The sequence below is a fragment of the Macrobrachium rosenbergii genome, chromosome 3 (genome assembly GCF_040412425.1).
Source record: "Macrobrachium rosenbergii isolate ZJJX-2024 chromosome 3, ASM4041242v1, whole genome shotgun sequence".
Classification (NCBI taxonomy): domain Eukaryota; kingdom Metazoa; phylum Arthropoda; class Malacostraca; order Decapoda; family Palaemonidae; genus Macrobrachium; species Macrobrachium rosenbergii.
Window position 1 is genome coordinate 89,331,308 of NC_089743.1, and position 21,722 is coordinate 89,353,029.

General features: G+C 35.3%; 1 protein-coding gene across 2 annotated transcripts in view; it reads left to right on the top strand.

The window, feature by feature from the left end:
• Window positions 1-21,722, top strand: part of Sarm (sterile alpha and armadillo motif) — a 727,304-nt gene that overhangs the window by 100,129 nt on the left and 605,453 nt on the right. For both annotated transcript variants that reach the window (XM_067085040.1, XM_067085041.1), the window contains exon 2: window positions 19,151-20,051. In XM_067085040.1, the coding sequence (XP_066941141.1) occupies window positions 19,662-20,051 (390 nt within the window). In that variant the 5' untranslated portion in view covers window positions 19,151-19,661. The remainder of the gene's footprint in view (window positions 1-19,150; window positions 20,052-21,722) is intronic.

Consider the following 21,722-nt stretch of genomic DNA (forward strand, 5'->3'; position numbering starts at 1 on the left):
CTCTCTCTCTCTCTCTCTCTCTCGTGTAAGTCTGTTTCTCTCTCTCTCAAGGGAATTTGTTTTTGCCTATTTTTGCTCTCTCTCTCTCTCTCTCTCTCTCTCTCTCTCTCTCTCTCTCTCTCTATAGGAAGTCTCTCTCTCTCTCTCTCTCTCTCTCTCTCTCTCTCTCTCTCTCTCTCTCTCCTACAAACAGGAAGGTTCTTGCTATATCTCTCATTTTCTTGTTTGGATGCTGTATATCTTTTGTATTTATTCTCTCTTCGTTTAGGACTTTACATTTCAGTATGAAATGTATCAAATTTCCTTCTGCTGCCCCACACAACAGGGCATCAAGCGTGTCCTCTTTTATGCTTTTTCTTATAGTTGAAGGTTAAGCAGTTTGCTCTACCTAGGTTCAGAGTAATTGCTGCTGATCTATTACCATGCACTTGATCTTCCCTCGTTTCTAATCTCCACCTCCCTTAGATTTTTAAACTACTCTCGGTGTTAATCTCCTTCCATTTTTTAATACCCATTTCTCTTTCTTGTTTCTGTATTTCCTCTTTCTTCATAATCATACATTCTTTCATTTATTCCCATCTCTTCCAAATAATTTCAAATATTTGCATCCTTTTATTATTCCCATTCTCATTCCCCTATAATACACTTCTCGGCAAACGATTCTCCCTTTCTTCCACACTCTCATCAACTGTATTCTTCTCCTCATAATTCTCCTTTTCATTTCAGACATACCTATCTTCCCTCTTTAGAAAATACAGCATTTGTGGGGGCCTCTGGTATTTTCCATGCTACCTCATTTTCCTTCTTTTTCAGCATTTTTGTTTTTGCGTCACTGATGTTCATCACTGCAGTACCCTTCCAACAAGCTTTTCCCGTTATTAATTTATATTTCAGCGTTTTGCTAGAATTGAGTATACATTATGTATGCTGTTTTCTCCGACTTTTCCGTTATTATCCTCTTTTGCCTCTTGAACGTATTTCTTTTATCGTATATATTAATTCCTAGGTATTTCATATTTCAGTTATTTTTATGCCTTCTACCTCCTCCACTTCATGTTTGATATTTCAAACCGTGACTTTGCTTATTCCTCTGTTATTCTTTTAATTTTTTCATTTCTATGTGGTTTTGTCTGTATGGCTCTGAAGACTATTTCACCTTTAGTTTTAGGTAAGGATTATAAAAACACCCAACACCAGGTAAGCTAGAAAATTTTATATGATGGCTTTTAGCTTTTTGTAATGTATTAAAGGTCGTTTTTACTTCATTGCATACCCTTGCTTAACATGACTGTCACATTAATCGTGAGTGTAGAATCTGCATGTCGTTCCCTTACTGAATCCTATTACCGCACAATGGAGGGGGGGGAAAGTGGTACAAAGAAAGCAGAACAATGTAATGGTATTTATTTAAAGTATATCAGCATAAAAATGAACATATTGTTGCATTATAGTTCAACCTCGTAACAAAAGACAAATAAACATTTCTTTTTGTTCTTACCTTGAGGAACTTGTTTCGTTTGTCAAGGCAGTATATAAAATGAGAAGCAGAAAATTTTGTGTCCGACGCGTTTCTGAATATTTGGTTTGAGGCTTGACTGCGCAGCAAGTTGCCGTGTAAATCTTTTAACGTTTTATCATTTCTTCATCTTCTTCGAAGTATTGTAAACTGTTTTGCATTTGGTTTCGTGCAGCCAATATTATGTAAAGCGATGGTAAAAATATTTTAGCACAAAGAACAATATTATGTATATATTCTTGTGCTAAAATATTTTTATCATCACTTTACTTAATATTTACTCTGCATTTTTATCTTCATCCGTTTCATAATTTTCTAGAAAGAAAAACCCGAAAAAATAAGTTATGTAGAGAAAAAGACTCGCTTTCAATAAGAGAAAATGTCTTTTTCATATTCTTTTGAACGTCGTTGTTTAGATTTAGGCTACAAAAGAGTTTGAACGATAAAGCCAAATGGTCGATTTTAATCACCCAACTACCCAGAGGACCAAAGCTTGAATCCCGGCGTAAGATAAAATGTTATTGGCAATTCCGTTACAGCCGCTTGTGTCTGTGTCGACCAGTAGTCACGTAAAGCACCTCTCTGATATGGCAAGACACATACACAAACATACATATATATATATACATATATATATATATATATATATATATATATATATATATATATATAGTATATTCCATTCGTCGGTCAGTACTCAGATGGTACCACTAATGCCACACGCACTGACACATCAGCTACTTAGACATCCTCGGGGCAGGGATGAAGCTGCCATCCTCATATCCTTTATTCCAAAAGATACACACACACACACACACACACACACACACACACACACACACACACATATATATATATATATATATATATATATATATATATATATATATATTTGACTGTAAATTTTGAGAGAAATATTTTGTAGTTGTCTCTTCAAACAAAATCAAGAAAGAGAGAGAGAGAGAGAGAGAGAGAGAGAGAGAGAGAGAGAGAGAGAGAGAGAGAGAGAGAGAGGTCGTAGTGTGAACGTACCCCGATAAGCCTGCCACCCGGTAAGATCATCTTCCCCAAAGTCTGGGGTATATTGCTTCAAGCGTTGTCTGTTGTTCTTTCTTTGGGGGTGGCTTGTTGTGTGCGTGGGGTCTTTTCATGGAATCTGTCAACACGTGACGAAGCCCTGTAATTGCCAGGCAAATATAACGAGCCACTGTTCGGGAAGGATTGTGTGGTGTTTCATATATTTTCTTTGGGGTCAGGTATTGGCCCGCGTTGTTACTATAAGCATCTTCAGACAAACACACGCACACACACACGCAAATATATATATATATATATATATATATATATATATATATATATATATATATATATATATATATATATTACTAATCAACCTCATTCAAACTGGATGGTACAACCATCAGTTTGAATGAGGTCCTTTTTAGTAATTCTACTAATGCACAGAACAATTGTCCTGATGTGATAAAGTTAATATATAAGTTGTATATATATATGTATATATATATATATGTATAAATAATCAACACAATCACTATGGAACAGAATAATTTCTGATTCATATATATATTGAACCCTTGCCTTTCAGTTTAAAGGCCTGGGTTCGATTCTGATGAGGGAGATATTTGTTGTAATATCTGTATATATATTATACATATATATATATATATATATATATATATATATATATTTTACTGTATATATATAGTATGTATGTATATAATATATATATATATATATATATATATATATATATATATATATATATATATATATATATTATATCTTTATTTATTTATTCATTTATAAACATTAAACCATTTCCCTTGAGACAGTGACTCCAGAGGAAAAGCAAATCTGGGCCACTGACACATACGAAGTTTTGAGAGAAGAACGTGGAGTGAGGAATGGCAGATGTTTGGAGATGATGTTATAATGTTGATCAAAAAGAGCGAAGGAAAACTGCTGAGACAAGTGAAAGAGTTTGCGAGAACATGCAAGAAGAGAAAGCTGAGAGCAGATGAGCAAGAGGAAGATAATAAAGAATGTAAAACAGTGAATGTTTATGGGAATGGTGGAAGAATGGAAATGGCTGATTTGTATAGGGATAGAAAGTTAAGTACACCTTAGTTTAACCAGACCACTGAGGAGCTGATTAACAGCTCTCCTACGGCTGGCCCGAAGGATTAGACTTATTTTACGTGGCTAGGAACCAATTTGGTTACCTAGCAACGGGACCTACAGCGTATTGTGGAATCCGAACCACATTATACCGAGAAATGAATTTCTGTCACCAGAAATAAATTCCTCAAATTCTTCACTGGCCGGCCGGAGATTCGAACGAATGCCCTGCATAGTGCTTGCCAAGAACGGTACCGACGAGTCCAACGAAGAACTGTATTGGTATTGAGGAGAATGATGACGGCCATTAAGAGAGAGGGTGGAAATCAAAGAATAAGCAAAGCAAGGAATAGCCGAGTGTTTACAAAAAAATTGGAATAAATGGCGAGATTGTTAAGCCAACTCTGTGGTGGATAACTTCAATGGAGTATAAATATTAGCATTCTTCCCGACCGGTTTTGATTTCTTGAAAATTTTTCCTCCCTCCCTTGCTTTCTCTTAAGAAAATCCTTTTTTTTTTTTTTTTATTAAAGTTCAATTAGAACTCTTATATTGCCTGTTGCGATTATATTTTATAAAAATTTATATTTCTTTATATGTTTGCGCGTGTGGGAAAGAAAGACGCACAGCTATTATCATGAAATTTAAACTCAAAGTAAATCGAATATTGGGAATTTTTTATTACGTTTTTATAATTACTTTGCATGCATATGTTTAGCTTGGTTTATATGTGTGTGAGAAGAGAGAAAAGTAGTGACAAATTTCATCGCATATAAAGTTCTTTAAGATATCCCAAGGACGGCCCAGAAGATGACAGCAAGAGCTATCGTAAGCTAAGAATGTGTACATAGTTTATGTGTGAAAATATGTCTATAACAGAGAAAATACAAACACCACCTTCACCGGTATAGGTCTCTCTCTCCCTATTAAAGGCTTGGAACTCAAAATACCGAGTTTAGCATGCAGGGAGGCCTGGTATACGTCTACCGATTAAAAGCGCTTAAAATCATCCCTAACCTTTCCACTTATTCGAGCTTGCTTTTAAGGGATGTGACTGCGTTCGAGCGCCGTGTTTTCTCGGTTTAAGGTATTCAGCGGCAAAGTCCAAAGTGAGGAGTAGACTCCGCAAAGGATGAGTCTTTGCTGGGAGTGTGGGGTGACGTGTTTTTTTATTTTTTTTATGGTTGGCGCTAGACCATGAGCTGTCGGGTGGACAGATGCTTATTGGCCCAAATGGATTTGCAAGGTATGTGTTTATTGGCTGAGGATTGGTACGTGTGATAAAAAAGAAACCTCCTGATGAAAACACACAGCGAGAGAGACTCGGTGGTTCCCAAGCTTTGTAGACGACAGATAGACAGGGATAGATCTTGGGTACATACGCGAACGCGCACTTAGGTATACATACACGGCACAAACACACACACATACACACACACACATACATATATATATATATATATATATATATATATATATATATATTAAAAGGAGAGATTGAGAGAGAGAGATTTTAACAGGAAAATGACAATATCTCATAATTTTTTAACATTAAAGGGAGAGAGAGAGAGAGAGAGAGAGAGAGAGAGAGAGAGAGAGAGAGAGAGAGAGAGAGAGAGAGAGAGAGAGAGAGTTTTAACAGGAAAATTACATAATACCCCATAATATGTTAACATTAAAGAGAGAGAGAGAGAGAGAGAGAGAGAGAGAGAGAGAGAGAGAGAGAGAGAGAGAGAGAGATTTAACAGGAAAATGACAATACTCCATAATTTTTTAACATTAAAGAGAGAGAGAGAGAGAGAGAGAGAGAGAGAGAGAGAGTTTTAACAGGAAAATGACATAATACCCCATAATTTTCTAACGACAGATAGATATGTTCTACACATCTCAGGATACCGCAAGAAATGTTACTAGATGGTCAGACCAGACGGACCTAATCCACCACATACCTAATGGCCGGACCTTCCAAACCGTTTCGTGTCCAGTGTAAACAAATAAAGAAACCTCCCTGTGGGGAATGCTAAATGAAAGAGGTGATTGTCATTAGCTCTCAGGGCCTGGAGTACTTCGCTTTTTATGTCCGAGTGTGGCCGCTTAAGTGCAGTTTTGAGGCGTAATTTCATTAATAAATGGTTTGGGGAGGCGTTTACGACCGAGCAGTTAGGTAATCTGAAGCAAGTATGCAAAAAATAGTGTTAAGATGCCGCTATTAAAGGGAGAGAAAAAGATGCTGCAAAGGGAGAGAAAAAGACGCTGCTATTAGCGGGAAGGTAAGACGCCGCCAAGCAATAAAGGAGAAAAGACGCTGTTTAATGGAGAAAAGATGCTGCTGTTAAAGGGAGAGAGGTAAGACGCCGCTATTAAAGGAGAGAAAAGACGCTGCAGTTAAAGGGAGAGGAAGAGATGCTGCTTTTAAAGGGAGAGTAGTGTAAGATGCTGCCAGTTAAGGGAGAGTAATGTAAGATGCTGCTGTTAAAGGGAGAGAAAAGATGCTTATCAAATGGAGAGAGTGAAGATGCTGCTATTAAAGGGAGAATAGTGTGAGATGCTGCTATTAAAGGGAGAGTAGTATAAGATGCTGTTATTAGAGGGAGAGTAGTGTTAGATGCTGCTAGTAAAGGGAGAGTCGTAAGGCGCTGCTATTAAAGGGAGAGTAGTGTAAGATGCTGCTTTTAAAGGGAGAGTAGTGTAAGATGCTGCTATTAAAGGGAGAGTAGTGTAAGATGCTGCTATTAAGGAGAGGAAGATGCCAGTGTGAAGAAAAGATGCTGCTATTAAAGGGAGAGTAGTGTGAGATGCTGCTATTAAAGGGAGAGTAGTGATGCTGCTACTAGAGGGAGTAGTGCTTCTATTGGCTAAAGGGAGAGTAGTGAGATGCTTTGAAGGAGAGTACTGTAAGATGCTGCATTAAAGGGAGAGAAAAGACGATGCCATTAAAGAGAAAGTAGTGAGATGCTGCCATTAATGGAGAGTAGCAAGACGCTGCTTTTAAAGGAAGAGTAGTGTGAGATGCTGCTATTAAAGGGAGAGAAAAGATGCCAAGTATTAAAATGGAGAGAAGTAAGATGCTGCCATTAAAGGGAGTAGTGAGATGCTGCTATTAAAGGGAGAGTAGTGTAAGATGCTGCTATTAAAGGGAGAGTAGTGTAAGATGCTGCTATTAAAGGGAGAGTAGTGTAAGACGCTGCTATTAAAGGGAGAGTAGTGTAAGACGCTGCTATTAAAGGGAGAGTAGTGTAAGATGCTGCCATTACTGAGAGTAGTGTGAGATGCCAAGTATTAATGGGAGAGTAGTTGGTCTGTTTTCACTATTTTAGCAGAGTGTTTTGACTATCTTGTGGTAGGATTACTGACTTGTCTTTGGTGACGCCTAGGCTAAGACTGAAAGGTGCACATTTAAAAAAAAATACTAGATTCAGAGATATAAGAAGCAGATCGATGTAATCCAACATAATAATAATTATCAAAATATTTTGAGGCGTCCTTAGTTCTAAAGGTCCTGAGGGTTTTAATTATTTTGAATATTCTTTCAAATATGTAATTTGAGTCGTACACCTGAAATGAAAGTATTCAGAATATATTAACTTTTTTTATTGACGCTTTTATTTAAATTTTGTTTTCTTAAATGTATTAATTAACAATAAATATTACAAAATATCGATTGGTAACCGAAACTTCATATGTTTATTGGTTATGGTTTAAAAATTTGACATTTTCACTGTTTTTTTTATATATTTTACGAAATTTTCAATGGCGATGCACCCAGCCTATTCATTTTGTGCTTGCAATCAATTAATTGCACTATTGCGTAAGGAGAGGATTCTGCAACTCTTATATAATTGTAGGGATGCATAGCTTAAATTTACCACCCAGTAATACTTCGTTAAGAACATGCTCAATCTGAGTAAGGATTCGGTGAGTTCCTGGAATTTATGCATTCTCTACATCTGGGCGCACGAGTGCTAATATTATTATTCTGTTCAGGTTGCGCATCTTTTTTTTTTCCTCTTCTTTTTCCCAGCCACGCCGCGGAGATAAAACCGGATTTTTTATCTGTCATATCGCGTGAGGATTGAATCAGTTATGCGAAGATAAAAAAAAAAAAATTGGCAATAAAAGACGGTGGCACTTGGAAAGTGATTTGGTTAACGCAGGTGATAAAAGATACACGTAGAGAGAGGGAAGGATAGGAAGAGCCAGAGAGAATAAGAAATGTAGATGTGAATGGTTGTAATCGTGGAGACCACATTTCCTTGCTAATGATTAGCTTATTGCTTTATTGCCCGGGAGTATGTATCACTGAAGAAAATGATAGTAGTGGTAATGATAATTATTATCTGATATATAAAATGTTTGGAAAAAATATACTGTATATATATATATATAAATGTGTAAAACATTATCCAAGAACAGAATTTGAGTGATTATAATCGTGTAGTCTACATTTCGTTGCTAATGATTAGCTTCCGTTCTTATGACTCCTGGGAACATATATCACTAAAAAAAAATATAGTAGTAGTAGTTTAGTAATAATGATTGTTGTTGATACTGTGTGGAAAAATCATCCCAAGAGATGCTTTGATCAAGCACAGCTTGTTGTCCTTGGGGTATTGTGATCGTCTGCCAGAGAGCAACGAGGCATCGTCAATATCCATTTGAAGGAGGATCCGTTTCTGAATAGGTACACAAGGAACCTGCCTTGAAAGATTGCCTTTGGAATAACTTTTCCCATAGGATTAGTAACATTTTTATTAGGTGGGAAGTGGGCAGTATAGCTACAGAGCATATTGCAGAGAGAGAGAGAGAGAGAGAGAGAGAGAGAGAGAGAGAGAGAGAGAGAGAGAGAGAGAGAGAGAGAGAGAATGCTGTGTTTACGTAACACAACCGTTGTGTACTGCTTTATTCACAGACGTGTATGTACCACAAGTCAAATAGACTTATTATGATAATCTGGCTCCGTAAGGTATTCAAGCCACCGTTCCATATTTGCAGTTTTTATGGTGTTTATCCTATTTTTGTTTATTATTTTGATGGCATATTTCTCCTTTTATGCGTATATATGTATTCATATTCATTGAGATGTTATTTGTTGACATGCATCGGCTTTCCACATATTCGTGGCTCGTTACAGGAGTTTGAAGCCTTAAGTTTCTCTCAGATTGCTGGGCCTATCTATTATATCACAAGCCGTTATTCATATAAAGCATTAACAGTGACAAACGATGACATATACTCATTTCTGGCAATTCAGGTAATGTCATTAAATCTAGCCTTCTTATTAGCATATTGTCCCGTCACTTTACGACCCAGACATAATGGCCTGCCTCTGGAGCTATCCTTCAAAAACATCACCCCGATTCAGGCAATAATGCTGGGTGCCTTTTAATTTCTCTTAAAAAGCTACTTGGGCAGAGGGAATAGATACCCCTTCTGAGGTGATAAAATTAGAATCTTATTCAGCTTGATAGATAATCAGAAAATGAAAAGCGAGATTGGTCTCCTGAATGCAGAATGCCTTGGTCGTCACGTTCCCTGAAGACAGATGAGGATGTTTGTCAGTGCAATGCTTATCTGTATCTTCAACCCTGGATCTGAAATATGAAACAGACAGTCAAGCTGCTCTGTTTGACCCAAGTCATAAAGACCTCTGGACTCAGTCAGATACCAGTTTCAGAGAAGAAATTATCCAAGTTTCAAAACGAGCTGGGCTTTGTAGTTTGTTCTTGGCTGCAGAGAAACAAGGTGGTCTTCAATGGGAGCTCTTCTATAATATCAGTTTTATTCACGTTAATGCCAAGTAGTAAAGACAACTAAAAGAAAATTTTATGTACAAATCGGCTAAAATCAAGGGTAGAGGGACCCCATTCCTACATCAATATTTGCTTGCATAACTTGTCATGAATGCTGATCAGTGCATCTGAATCGCATATTTTCACTACAGCCACCAGAAAGCAATCAACTTGTTCGTCCCATTAATGTGATCAAATGAAATACCGTATTTAATGGGATTTTAATGAAGATGGATAACGCATCAAAACTAAACACTGAATCGTAATTGCCTTAATAACTCGGAGGCTATCTAAAAATCGTAAGAGTGCTTTAAACGAGTTTGTGAAACCGAGCCCACCAGAGCTCCAGTGACTTTCCCTGACCAAGTTGATAAATTGCTGGCCGAGAACCTTGATGAAGCGATTACGGGTCTCGTTAAGGATGCGGTGTAATGTGTTTATAGTAAACATGTATGTCAGTACTGGAGATTATCTGTTTTTAAGGCTGTATAAAAATATGCTGTACTTGATAATTTTGTAAGTGTTTCATTTCCAAGTAGCTACCTCATTTTAAGTTTATAAAGCAGTGCGCTCACAGCCGCGATAGCATTGCCTTTATCCAGTTTCATTTTTCTGACTTCTTCGTATGTTGCTATGATTTAGCAGTATTTAATTTCCCAAGCTGGTTATTCTTTATACCCTCCCGTGACTACTCTCCTGAGATGTGCTGTTAAATCATAATGTTTTCACAGCTGGCGGTTGAAATATATGAAAAAAATCTTCCCTTGACCCAAACAACAATTCTGCCCGAGGACCAGTACAGTGACCTCGTCCTTAGACACTAGTTTACTTTAAATGCTCTTGATGTTTTCTTTAACTGGATTCAGTCTAGGTGGAATTTGTAAACTGAAATCTTCAGATACCACTTTGATGTTCTTTGTTTTGGCTAGATCTGAGAATTGAGACGTTATTCCTATCGAAAAGGATACTTGTGTATCTCAACACACACACACACACACACACACACAATAAAACGGGGTTTTATTGTGTGTGTCTTTTTTTTGGTGGCGGGGCTATACGTGGGTGGAGCCAAAGGTGGGGGTAGGGTAATTTGTGGGGGGGGGGGGGCGGCGGATGAGGCGTTGGTATAATCTCAGAGATTTATTTAGCATGTTGGGTGTGGGTATCTCAAGGTTTTATTTAGCATTTTCTAAAAATTTCCAGTACGTTGTCCGTATTATGTAAGTGGGAATTATTTTATGCGTTAATCCATTGATAATAATAATAATAATAATAATAATAATAATAATAATAATAATAATAATAATAATAATAATAATAATAATAATGCTAAAAGAGTCGCAATTCCGTGACCAAACACATTTCCATTAAAAATCAACAGTGATATTAATAATCTTTAACTAAAATACAACATATTGGAATTAGCGTGGACAACAATAATTAATATGATAATCACATTGTTACTATTATTTATTAGTGCTTACAATTACTCACGCAGTTTAGCTTACATTTGCATGTCTGTATGTATGTGACAGAGAGAGTAAGAGGGACTGTATATATTGAGGAGAATGTTCTGATGGCGAACACACTCATGTTTGTGACGTCAGTGTAAATACTTTAATAGATTCTAAGCACGTCTGGGCACACTCCCCTTCGGTTTATTTTGATGAATGTAACACTCACTTCACTTCTGTCCTCGCCGCAGACGTCAGTTTACTGGACATCATAGTTCTTGGGCACACTTCTGCACTTGAGAGTTTTCATAGGCTTTGTTTTAAGCAGTACTTGCTCTCTCTCTCTCTCTCTCTCTCTCTCTCTCTCTCTCTCTCTCTTTATACATCATATAGTGTATAGTGTGTCCATTACTTCTGAATTATGAAATAATTCAGAAGTAATGGAAATAATACATTATAAGTATGAGGTATTTCACACGCACGCGCACATACATTCATGTGTATATATACTGTATATATGTATATATACTCTGCGTATATATTCGTTCATGTGTGTGTTGTGTTTTATTATATATATATATATATATATATATATATATATATATATATATATATATATATATCGAATGTCTTAAATCTATGTGAAGGTGATATACATAAACAAGCAAATATAAATGAAAATGAGTATATCTAGATCCAATCGTATTCTTTGACACTTGAGCAATCGCAGAGACTAATTACACTCCAAGGTTGTTTAAAAATAGTTATCAAATTTATGAATATTTTCTCCCTGAATGCTAATAATTAGAAATAGATATGTGGTTATTGAAAACATTCACAATGCAAGTATATTGAAATGCACTATTATTTTTTTGTGTGTGGGAATATAATAATAATAATAATAATAATAATAATAATAATAATAATAATAATAATAATAATAATAATAATAATAAGTGAATGTTTGTATATTTGTTTGGCTTCTATAGAAATCCAAACCGTTTGACAGACCCTGGCAAAATTTTGCACACAGCTTCTTTGTCACCCCAGAAAGGGTTTAAACTCAAAATCAAACCCCTACCCCGCGACATACATACAAACACAGACAAAACAAATGACATTGTCGTTTTTACGTCACCTTTTCCTTCAGTTTTCTGGGTTTATTCTCATTTTTCACCTGACACTTCACCTTTTCCTCTGGCGCTGCCAGAGGTATAATTAACCCACAAAACAAATGAAATTTTCGTTTTTACGTCACCTTTTCCTTCAGTTTTCTGGGTTTATTCTCATTTTTCACCTGACACTTCACCTTTTCTTCTGGCGCTGCCAGAAGTATAATTAACCCACAATAATAAATTCCCTATAGCATCAGTTTTTCTTCAGAATTTACGTGCATTTTGATCATAATTTATGATAATAATAATATTATTGTTTATTACCTTGATGAAATCTACATTGAAAACCTAAACCAATTATTTCTTTCCATAGGTGTCCAAGTATGCGCCTAACGCAAAACCTCACTGCATACAGAAGATTAGCTTCTTTTCACGTTGTTTGGTACTGATTACCTGGAAGATAATGACTGAAAATTCTACTTTAAAACTCTACAGGAGTGTAGATCATTACATTTGGAAATCTTTTCCGAAAGGCACTTGGAGTGTAAATGCATTGGATGCAAATAGATATTAAATTAAGAAATGGCAGCTACTGCACTTCAAGAAACTCGAAGTGCTCACTTACACATGTCAATTCATACCTTTTGCTGATGTAATCATACAAAGTAAGGAACAGTATTCCCATCATTTAGGAAAATAAAATTATTGTTTATGGTTATATATTAGAATTATTTATATTAATTTCTATCTTTTATCAACGCATATTTATTCAAAACAATAAACCAAACATTCCTCCAAAAAGGGAAAGATTTTGTTTGATTCATAATTACATTATTGTATGAATTGACCAAGTTTATAAATGCCGTACGTGTAACTTTATGCACAATTCTGTGTTAAGGAATTTGATGTCATTGTAAAGATAATGAGTTGTAATTTATTATGTTAATCTTAACAACGTCCCTAAAATCAATATAAAAAATACGTATCACGGGTTGAAGTTAGCCGTATAAGAAAGTGTTTTGCCACTTTTTCCTAATATGATGAGGGGGTGAAGGTCAACTTCAGTAAGCACCACTCTACAATAGGAAAGAAGTAAAAAGGCGTAACAGAGTGTAGACTAAATATTTCCTATTAAAAAAAAAGGCGTCTATTCTCATACAATATAATGAATGAGTTTAAATTAGAACTTAGGGGTTGGTTCAGTTTTTTATGAATTGGACAGTGATGTTTACTTTCATTATAGTAACACATATAAAAAGACATCATTGGCCTAGGCCTATGCCAAATTATCTCTACCACATGGAAATATTGTTTTAGATTTTTATTGTATGATTTGAACTTACCAGATGAAATTCAGCTGCAAACTGTCACGAAATTGGTGCTAACTTGTCCACATGTTCAGTTATCTGTCAGTAAGTCGGAAGGTATCTAGGTAATACCATCAGTTCGTTCGTTCTGGTGAGTGGACTGTCTCTGCCCACAAACTGTTGTTTACACATAAGTTTTAACGGCAGTTTTGATGAACTGACAGAAGAAATGACAGGTAAACTTGATCGTGAATACACGACCTTAGGTTGTTGAATTCTATAATAGTGAATGGGTGTGTTGGGAGAGAGTGAGAAAGAGAGTGAGAGGAGAAGAAGAGGGGGGTGTTAGGGAGGAGAAAGAGAGAGAGAGAGAGAGAGAGAGAGAGAGAGAGAGAGAGAGAGAGAGAGAGAGAGAGAGATAGTTTATCGAATGTCATTCAGAGTTTTTCCAGGCAGCGCTGTGTTGGTCAGTTAGTAATAACAATAATACTGATAACTAGAGAACATTACAAAATTCTGGAGGTAATTCCAGGTTTTCCACACACATTATTTTTACTTTTAGTGGTACATAAGAAAAGTCCAGCCAGGTTTCGGCAATTATTCAGCCTATTTCTTATTTTCCAGGCGTACTAGAACTCAAGTCGAGTGCATTTTTTTTGGTGTGGTAGGTGGGACACTTAGTAAAGGGAGCGTGGTAGCTTTGGAACTTTTGTTCCTTCACCTTGGTCCCACTGTTTTTTCAGCTTAAAGCTCCATCCTGGAAACTGCCGAAATTATGCAAGTTCAGAGGCTGTAGGATATGATGCTTGAAATGATATTTATGAGGCCACTACTACTACTGATGATGATAATGACTGTTATTATTATTTATATATTATTGGTGAAGAAATCCACAGATGTGTAAATGTAAATATATACCAGAAATATATATATATATATATATATATATATATATATATATATATATATATATATATATATATATATATATAATTATACACACACACACACACGCGCACACACACAAACAAACCAGAGTTTTCGAGAACCTGCTCGATCCCCTTTCTCAATCTCAGTTGAGAAAGAGAATCAAGCAGGTTCTAGAAAGCTCCCGTTTGTATATATATTTCTGATATATTTTTACATTTACACCATTGAGGATTTCTTCACGATTTAAGTGACTCATGCTATTATGAGATTTTCGCGGGTTTATATTGTCATTAATATTATTATGAGTAGTATAATTTGCTAAGACGAATTTGTGCAATAATCAATGAATGATATATTAATGTAACACTTTTTCTTTGCAGATAACAAGCTTTGGAGGGGACTCAGAGAAGATCAGAAGTGATGATTAGAGAAGCCGCTGTTTGTCATAAAACACTATTCCAGAAGAGTCATCAGATAATTTGTGGCTTTATGTGACAAACTTCGTGCATGTCAGTGACACATTTTGGCAACTGGGTGATGTAAAAGAGTTATATCACTTGAAAGTGGTGATATAACAGTGTTGTATTATTGAGAACTGGTAATATAACAGTGGTATATTATTGGAAAATGGCGATACGTAAATCGTATATTATTGCACAGTGGCGATATGACATGATGCTATATCGCTGAAAACTGGAATTCTGACAGTTTTTCTAGACGTGAGCATGCAGGAAGATCGAGATAGTTTAAATGTTTGAAAACGAATTGCAAAAACATTAGCTTAGAAGAGAAACCATGACGCAATGCTGAGAGTACAACTTACAACGGAATGACATTTAACGGGAACACGTACAGATAGATAATGCTAATGCTGATGGGCAGAAAATTCCAAGAATAGACAGAGAATATGATATAAGATAATGCAACCAGAAAAACTCATGCCGTGATTGAAATGATTAACTGGAAGCGGTAGGAGAAAAATGCTAAGAGGAAAATAATTAAGTAATGATAAGACCATGATAACAGAATTAATAGGAGGAAATGTATTAACGCAGAGATAGAATATCAATAAACTGGAGGAATATAGAATCGGAGACAGCAGGCTTACGAAGCACAACTCTCTTAAAAAAAAAAGACTTGTTTTTCGTGATGGAAATGAATATATAAATTCCCTTTATCTGTGGTTAATTTCATCAAATTTTCTTTGTTATTATTGTTATTATTAGGTATATGGGGAGTATTTTCTTATACTACTTCAGTAATATGTCAGCTCAGAGAGAGAGAGAGAGAGAGAGAGAGAGAGAGAGAGAGAGAGAGAGAATGATAACATTAATAGTGTAGGAATAAAAAAAAAAAAGTGGAGGGGACGTTGACCGGTTTGGCAGTGTTGTAAGACTCATTACTCTGTTCGTTTATTTATTTAACATAATAATGTTTTTTGAGTTTTTTTTTATCTTCCCTCATGAGCCACAATTTCTCATTTTGTTTTATTATACAACAGACTCTAACTACCCATGAAAATCATTTTTTCTGGTGAAGTAATTCGATTTTTATCGCTTCTCGACCCCAGACAATCAACTCCATCTTGTCAAGAGACCCATTTCCTGGTCAGAGGCAGCTCAGCCTAGTTACGACTTTAATGATCTTTGACCTTAAGTTATAATTACTGACTGTTGAGGCTGTGGTAGGTTGATTATAATAGAAATATCCAGCGCACGTGTAGATTTTGTGTAAGAACCTTTTAGATTAACTAGATTACACAGGCTTGGATTCCTATTCATTTACAACAGAAATACAAAGAGAAAATATAGATTTTGCAACAATTTTTTTTTTCAGTTTTTACAATTTTTGAACTATGCAAAGTGACGGGTTTGCAGTAGAAAATAAATTAATAATTTTTTTTAGAAAATGTAATTTGATATCAAAACTCAAATCTGGTCAGGTTAAGATCTTGTAAAAGGGATGTGTCAAAACAAAGCAATTTTAACAACAACTATTCCCTTCATGTACCTTATCGGGATATGACCATGGGATCAAAGAGTGGGTCCTCGTCAGGAAGGTTAGCTGGTTTCATAATTCGCCTAATTTGGTACATACTGTATGTTAGAAACAGGCCCGCGTTCGAATCTCCGGCCGGCCAATGAAGAATTAGAGGAATTTATTTCTGGTGATATAAATTCATTTCTCGGTATAATGTGGTTCGGATTCCACAATAAGCTATAGGTCCCGTTGCTAGGTAACCAATTGGTTCTCAGCCACGTAAAATAAGTCTAATCCTTCGGGCCAGCCCTAGGAGAGCTGTTAATTAGTGGTCTGGTTAAACCAAGGTATACTTAATTTATTTAGTTAGAAAAAGGGCTCAGCAATTGTGACGGCAGAAGACCTTTTCATTGACAGCTATTGTCATTGTTAAACAATTGCAAAACTAAGGTCTTTGACATTTAGACCAATTTAATTCAGTGGTGAAATCTAATCTCATGTCTGAACTAATTGCCATTTGCGGTTACCTGCCTGCTCATCATCATCATCATCATCATCATCATCATCATCATCATCATCATCATCATCATCATCATCATCATCATCACAATAGTTCCTCTTTTGTGACATTTTAATCAACACCACTATCTTCACAGAGACTCGTGTATTAAGAGTTATTTTAGGCGTCTGTTAGGGAAAGGACGAAAACGATTTGCCATGCAAAGAAATCAAATCGAAAAACATCTGTCCAGACAGGTGTTCTCTGTGAGGCAGAGCGAAAGCGGACACGTTTTTTGGACACCTGTTTGCCATCAACCGCTTAAATCCTGTATATGTTGGATCATTAACACTTTGTTTTTATTTACTCCGCTGTTACAATTTGTCCAATGAATTACAACGATGTTTGGGGTGCAATCGTAATTGCATAAACCGAGATATATTACTTAGAACATATTCCTACTGATGTGAGTTGTTTTTTTTCTGTTTCAGTGTTCTAGTTGTTGGTGGAGAGTATTACAGAGATCGGCCACGTCATTTTATTAACCTTTTTTTATTCGTCTGCATATGATTTTCAACTCACGAGGAAAATCGTAGGGAATAGAATCAGAGATATAGTGAACGAAACTGCCAAATTATATGTGTATATATATATATATATATATATATATATATATATATATATATATATATATATATATATATATATATATATAATTTTACAGCGACCCTTTAGTGCGTTTTAGTCATCATTTCCAAGAAAAAGAAGTAAAGTTAAATATGGTTGTCTAGTTACACTCTTAACTTTGTGGTCCATTAGCTCTTAATTGAAATTCAAATGAGATTATCAGATGTCATCCACATCTATTTATCTGTCTATTTATTTATATATATTATATATATATATATATATATATATATATATATATATATATATATATATATATATATATATATTATACCCTATTATACAAGGTCAGTTAGGGTCAATACAAGGTCAGTTAGGGTCATAACCTCCTTCCACATCTGTTATAAGATCAATGTCAAAATGAACTTGTATCTCAAAGAAGCCACGGTATCGATGGCTGGCCTGCTCACTGGGTAAACACATTCTCTCTCTCTCTCTCTCTCTCTCTCTCTCTCTCTCTCTCTCTCTCTCTCTCTCTCTCTCTCGTTATCCAAGTCACTAACTGAACTAAGGAAGAACAGCATAAACATATCAACAAAAATATAGTTTATTCAGTAGTCTAACATGGTAATAGATTGGAATCAAAATAGGAATGAAATGGGAATATCTGCATCCCAGAATTGTTAGCCCAATTAACCAAGTAAGAAATATAGCAGAGTGCTGTCAATGTCCACCAGTTGAGTCTTTACAACATAAGAGTCAAAATAAGTCAAACACGACCGCAGTCATGATAAGCCACATTCCCCTCCATTTATTTGACCTCTAATTCAATACATCTGAGGAAACAACGGGAAAAACAACTTTTAAAAATAGGCACAGAGAGAAATAAATATTGGATGTTTTCCCACGTTACCAACCCGCCCCAAAAATGCAAAAATTAAAGGTGGTAAAATAAAAAATCAATAAAAATCAGAGACATAACGGATAAAAATAAATGGGGGAAAAGATATTCACGCATGGTAATCAGTGCAAAGAATCAGTACGTGTTAAACAAAGTTATTAAAACCGATTCAGGTTTTTTTGAAAATAAAGTTTCAGCTCACCTCACAGGCAGTCACAAAGTCTTCCAGGAGAGCAGATCTGAGCACAAGGGAATCTATTCCCGAAATGTCTAAGATGTGCCCGAATTGAATTATTCACACCTACTATGACACGCCTTGAAAGTGAATGAACAAACGCTCTACTGGAACTTGACGACTTCCAGTGACATAGCCAGCACGTCACCCAGGGCACGATGCCCCTTGTCTCTATGAGAAGCCAGACTGACGCCAAGCCTTCGTCAGCACTGACTCGTTGAATACTTAGGCACTGTTTCCTTTTACCTTTGCCCAGAATACCTCCCAAGAAAAATGCTTAGCTAAAAAAATACGAAATATAAAACATATTCATTCTAAATGTTTTTTATATATATATATATATATATATTATTATATATAATATATATGTGTTTTGTGTGTGTGTCTATCTATTCTCAACATTTTATATATATATATATATATATATATATATATATATATATATATGTATGTATATATATATAGATATATATATATATATATATATATATATATATATATATATATATATATATATATATATTTTTTTTTTTTTTTCTTATTCTCAAAGTACTTGATATCCGAAATTTTTTGGGAGTGTGTATCTTGATTAAAAATAGTTTTACATTTAATATCAAGTGGCAGTAATACTAATATTTATTTATTTTGTCTTTTTCAGATCGTTACATAAAAAGTGTAGCTATAGTTTTGAAATACTGACTGTATTAAACTTTGCAGTTCATGATATATATGTCCATAGTTTAAAAGTGAAGTGTTGAAATGGAATAGTGCTTGTGAAAACTTGCTTGTGCTTTTGTGTATTATTTGCTTGACGAAGGACACTAAATGAAGTAAATATATTTTGATCGGAAAGGAAGTTGTTATAAGAAATAAGAAAGTAGATTGAACACTACTGTGCTTTTCATATTGTGTTAAAAGTGCTTACTGGAAGTCAAAAATAGCCTTGCTGGCAAGTGTTTATGTGTGGTAAATGCTGAAGTTGTTGAGCAGGCGTTATGAATTAATAAATAAATCAAATGATATTGAGTAGGCGAAAAATAAATAGATATCTTGATAGTCGAGAAGCTGAACAGCACACCAACCAATGCCACAGACTATGAATTGTTGCCTTGCTGATCATAGGAGCCATGTGAAGGTACGGTGACCTCTCATTACATTTCCTTAGAGACATGTTTACCTCCGTCTTCATTAAATCTCTGAGGGATCACCACAACACCAGTCCTTTATGCCAGGACTCCAGCGGCGGCCACAGCAAACATCCCCACTCGTCGGCGCCGTCCTCCAATATGTGCGACTGTCAGCGGAGGTATAGGAACTCGACGGCCAGTGCTCCCAATCTCTCCACAAGTACAAACCCCAAAGCGTCCTCTCCCGCTGCTGCTACCAACTTCGTGCCCACGAAGTCTGCTTCTGGGTACGTCAATGGTATCAATAATAAGCAGGCTCTCAAAGAGAAAATTCTTACCACGGACGTGAAGAACTCAAAGAACGCCAGCCTTTCATCAGCTTCCAGGTACAGGAATTATCGAGGGTCGCCCAAGTGGAAAATGGATGGGAGGGTAAGTCGCTTTGCTCATCACTAGAACTGAATGCTTGTGGTACTGTACCTAAGTTGTTATCTAGCATGTTTTTTTATGGCTTGAGGTGTGTGGTTCTCAAAGCTTTTAAGAAACTTTAGGACATTCTTAAGCTTTCTTGCTTTTATCTGTGGAATTTTTTCAACTTTTAATGATGTTTGTTTGATTATTTTTCTTGATAATGCAAAATTTCGAAGTCAGCTTTCAAGACAGTATTTTGTTAGGCAGTTTTTAATATATAAACATCATTATCATTCATTTCATTCTCATTCATTGACTTGAAATTAGACTTGAAATTCAAGCTTCCAAAGAATATGGTGTTCATTAGAAAGAAGCAACAGAAGGTAATTTGAAATACAGATAGAAGAAATCACTTATTAACAATGAAAAAATATTATTGACAAATTCATAAATTAGCAAAACTTTGAGAGGGACTGATTTTCCTTACGTAAGTCAGGAAGTTGCTGTGACTCTCTGATATATCGTTATCACCAAGACTGATTAGCTGATTGGTATTTATTGTAAGATAGCGCCAACTCAAAGTGCCAAAGAGGTCAAGTAAGTAGCATGGGGAAAATATAGTAGCATTTTATATCTCAAACGCCACTGGGAACAAATGAAAATCAGGTTACATCCAGACTGGTGTCAGCTTATTATTGCTAAGCCATCTTCAGAAGACTAATACGAAGTGCTAGAAATTCAGCATATATATATGTATACTATATATATATATATATATATATATATATATATATATATATATATATATATATATATATATATATATATATATATATCAGCAAGACAGTAAATACAAAAGTACAGACGGTCAGAAACCAAGTATTTGCACCTGACGGGTGTTCCTAGGCGGAGTCCTACCCTCCTTAGTGACAAGTCAGCATTTTACAAATCCGCTCAACCAGCTGGAGCCCGTTTTCCTTTTTACCCGTCTCCCAGCCATCTTCTTTAAAATGTAAACTTGTTTATTTCTTTTGAAACTAATGGATCAGATGTCACCATACCTTGACTGATATTCATGTCCTTGAAGAAACTTTCTTTTTATAAAACCAGATGCACTTAAATTGCTGTCTAGTGCACTATTAGAGTAAACTATCTTTTTTGCCCCTGGGTAGTTGATTGTGTGATTGCTTTCACTCACAAGTAAAATAATGTTTCATTTCTTCCAGTGGTGTTTGATATATACATATCATGTATATAACCGATGTGATCATAATCATAATAGCTTATAGAAATGAATAGCTCCTGGGAATTTTTCTACTAAAATATTGCTATATTATGACCAAGTACCGGGCATACTCTTTCCATAGGTTGATAAATTAGAAAAATAAATTTATTACAATGCCAGTAGCGTCGAATTAGAAAGATCATGATTTATTAAAACGAATAAAAGAAATACAAATTATCCTAAAACCAAACATACGCAAAAATTACATTCAAACTCAATTACGTTCTTATAAACTGAAAGTTGAACTTTCAAATATTATAAAAGTCATTCGGGAAACTATTCTTGATAATACTTTAAACTCACATCATCGTAACATTGCAATCGTATATAAAACTTGCGTTAATTTCCAACTTAGCTGTTTAAAAGGTGGGAATATTTCATTTGTTCCATGTAGTCCATAGTTATGA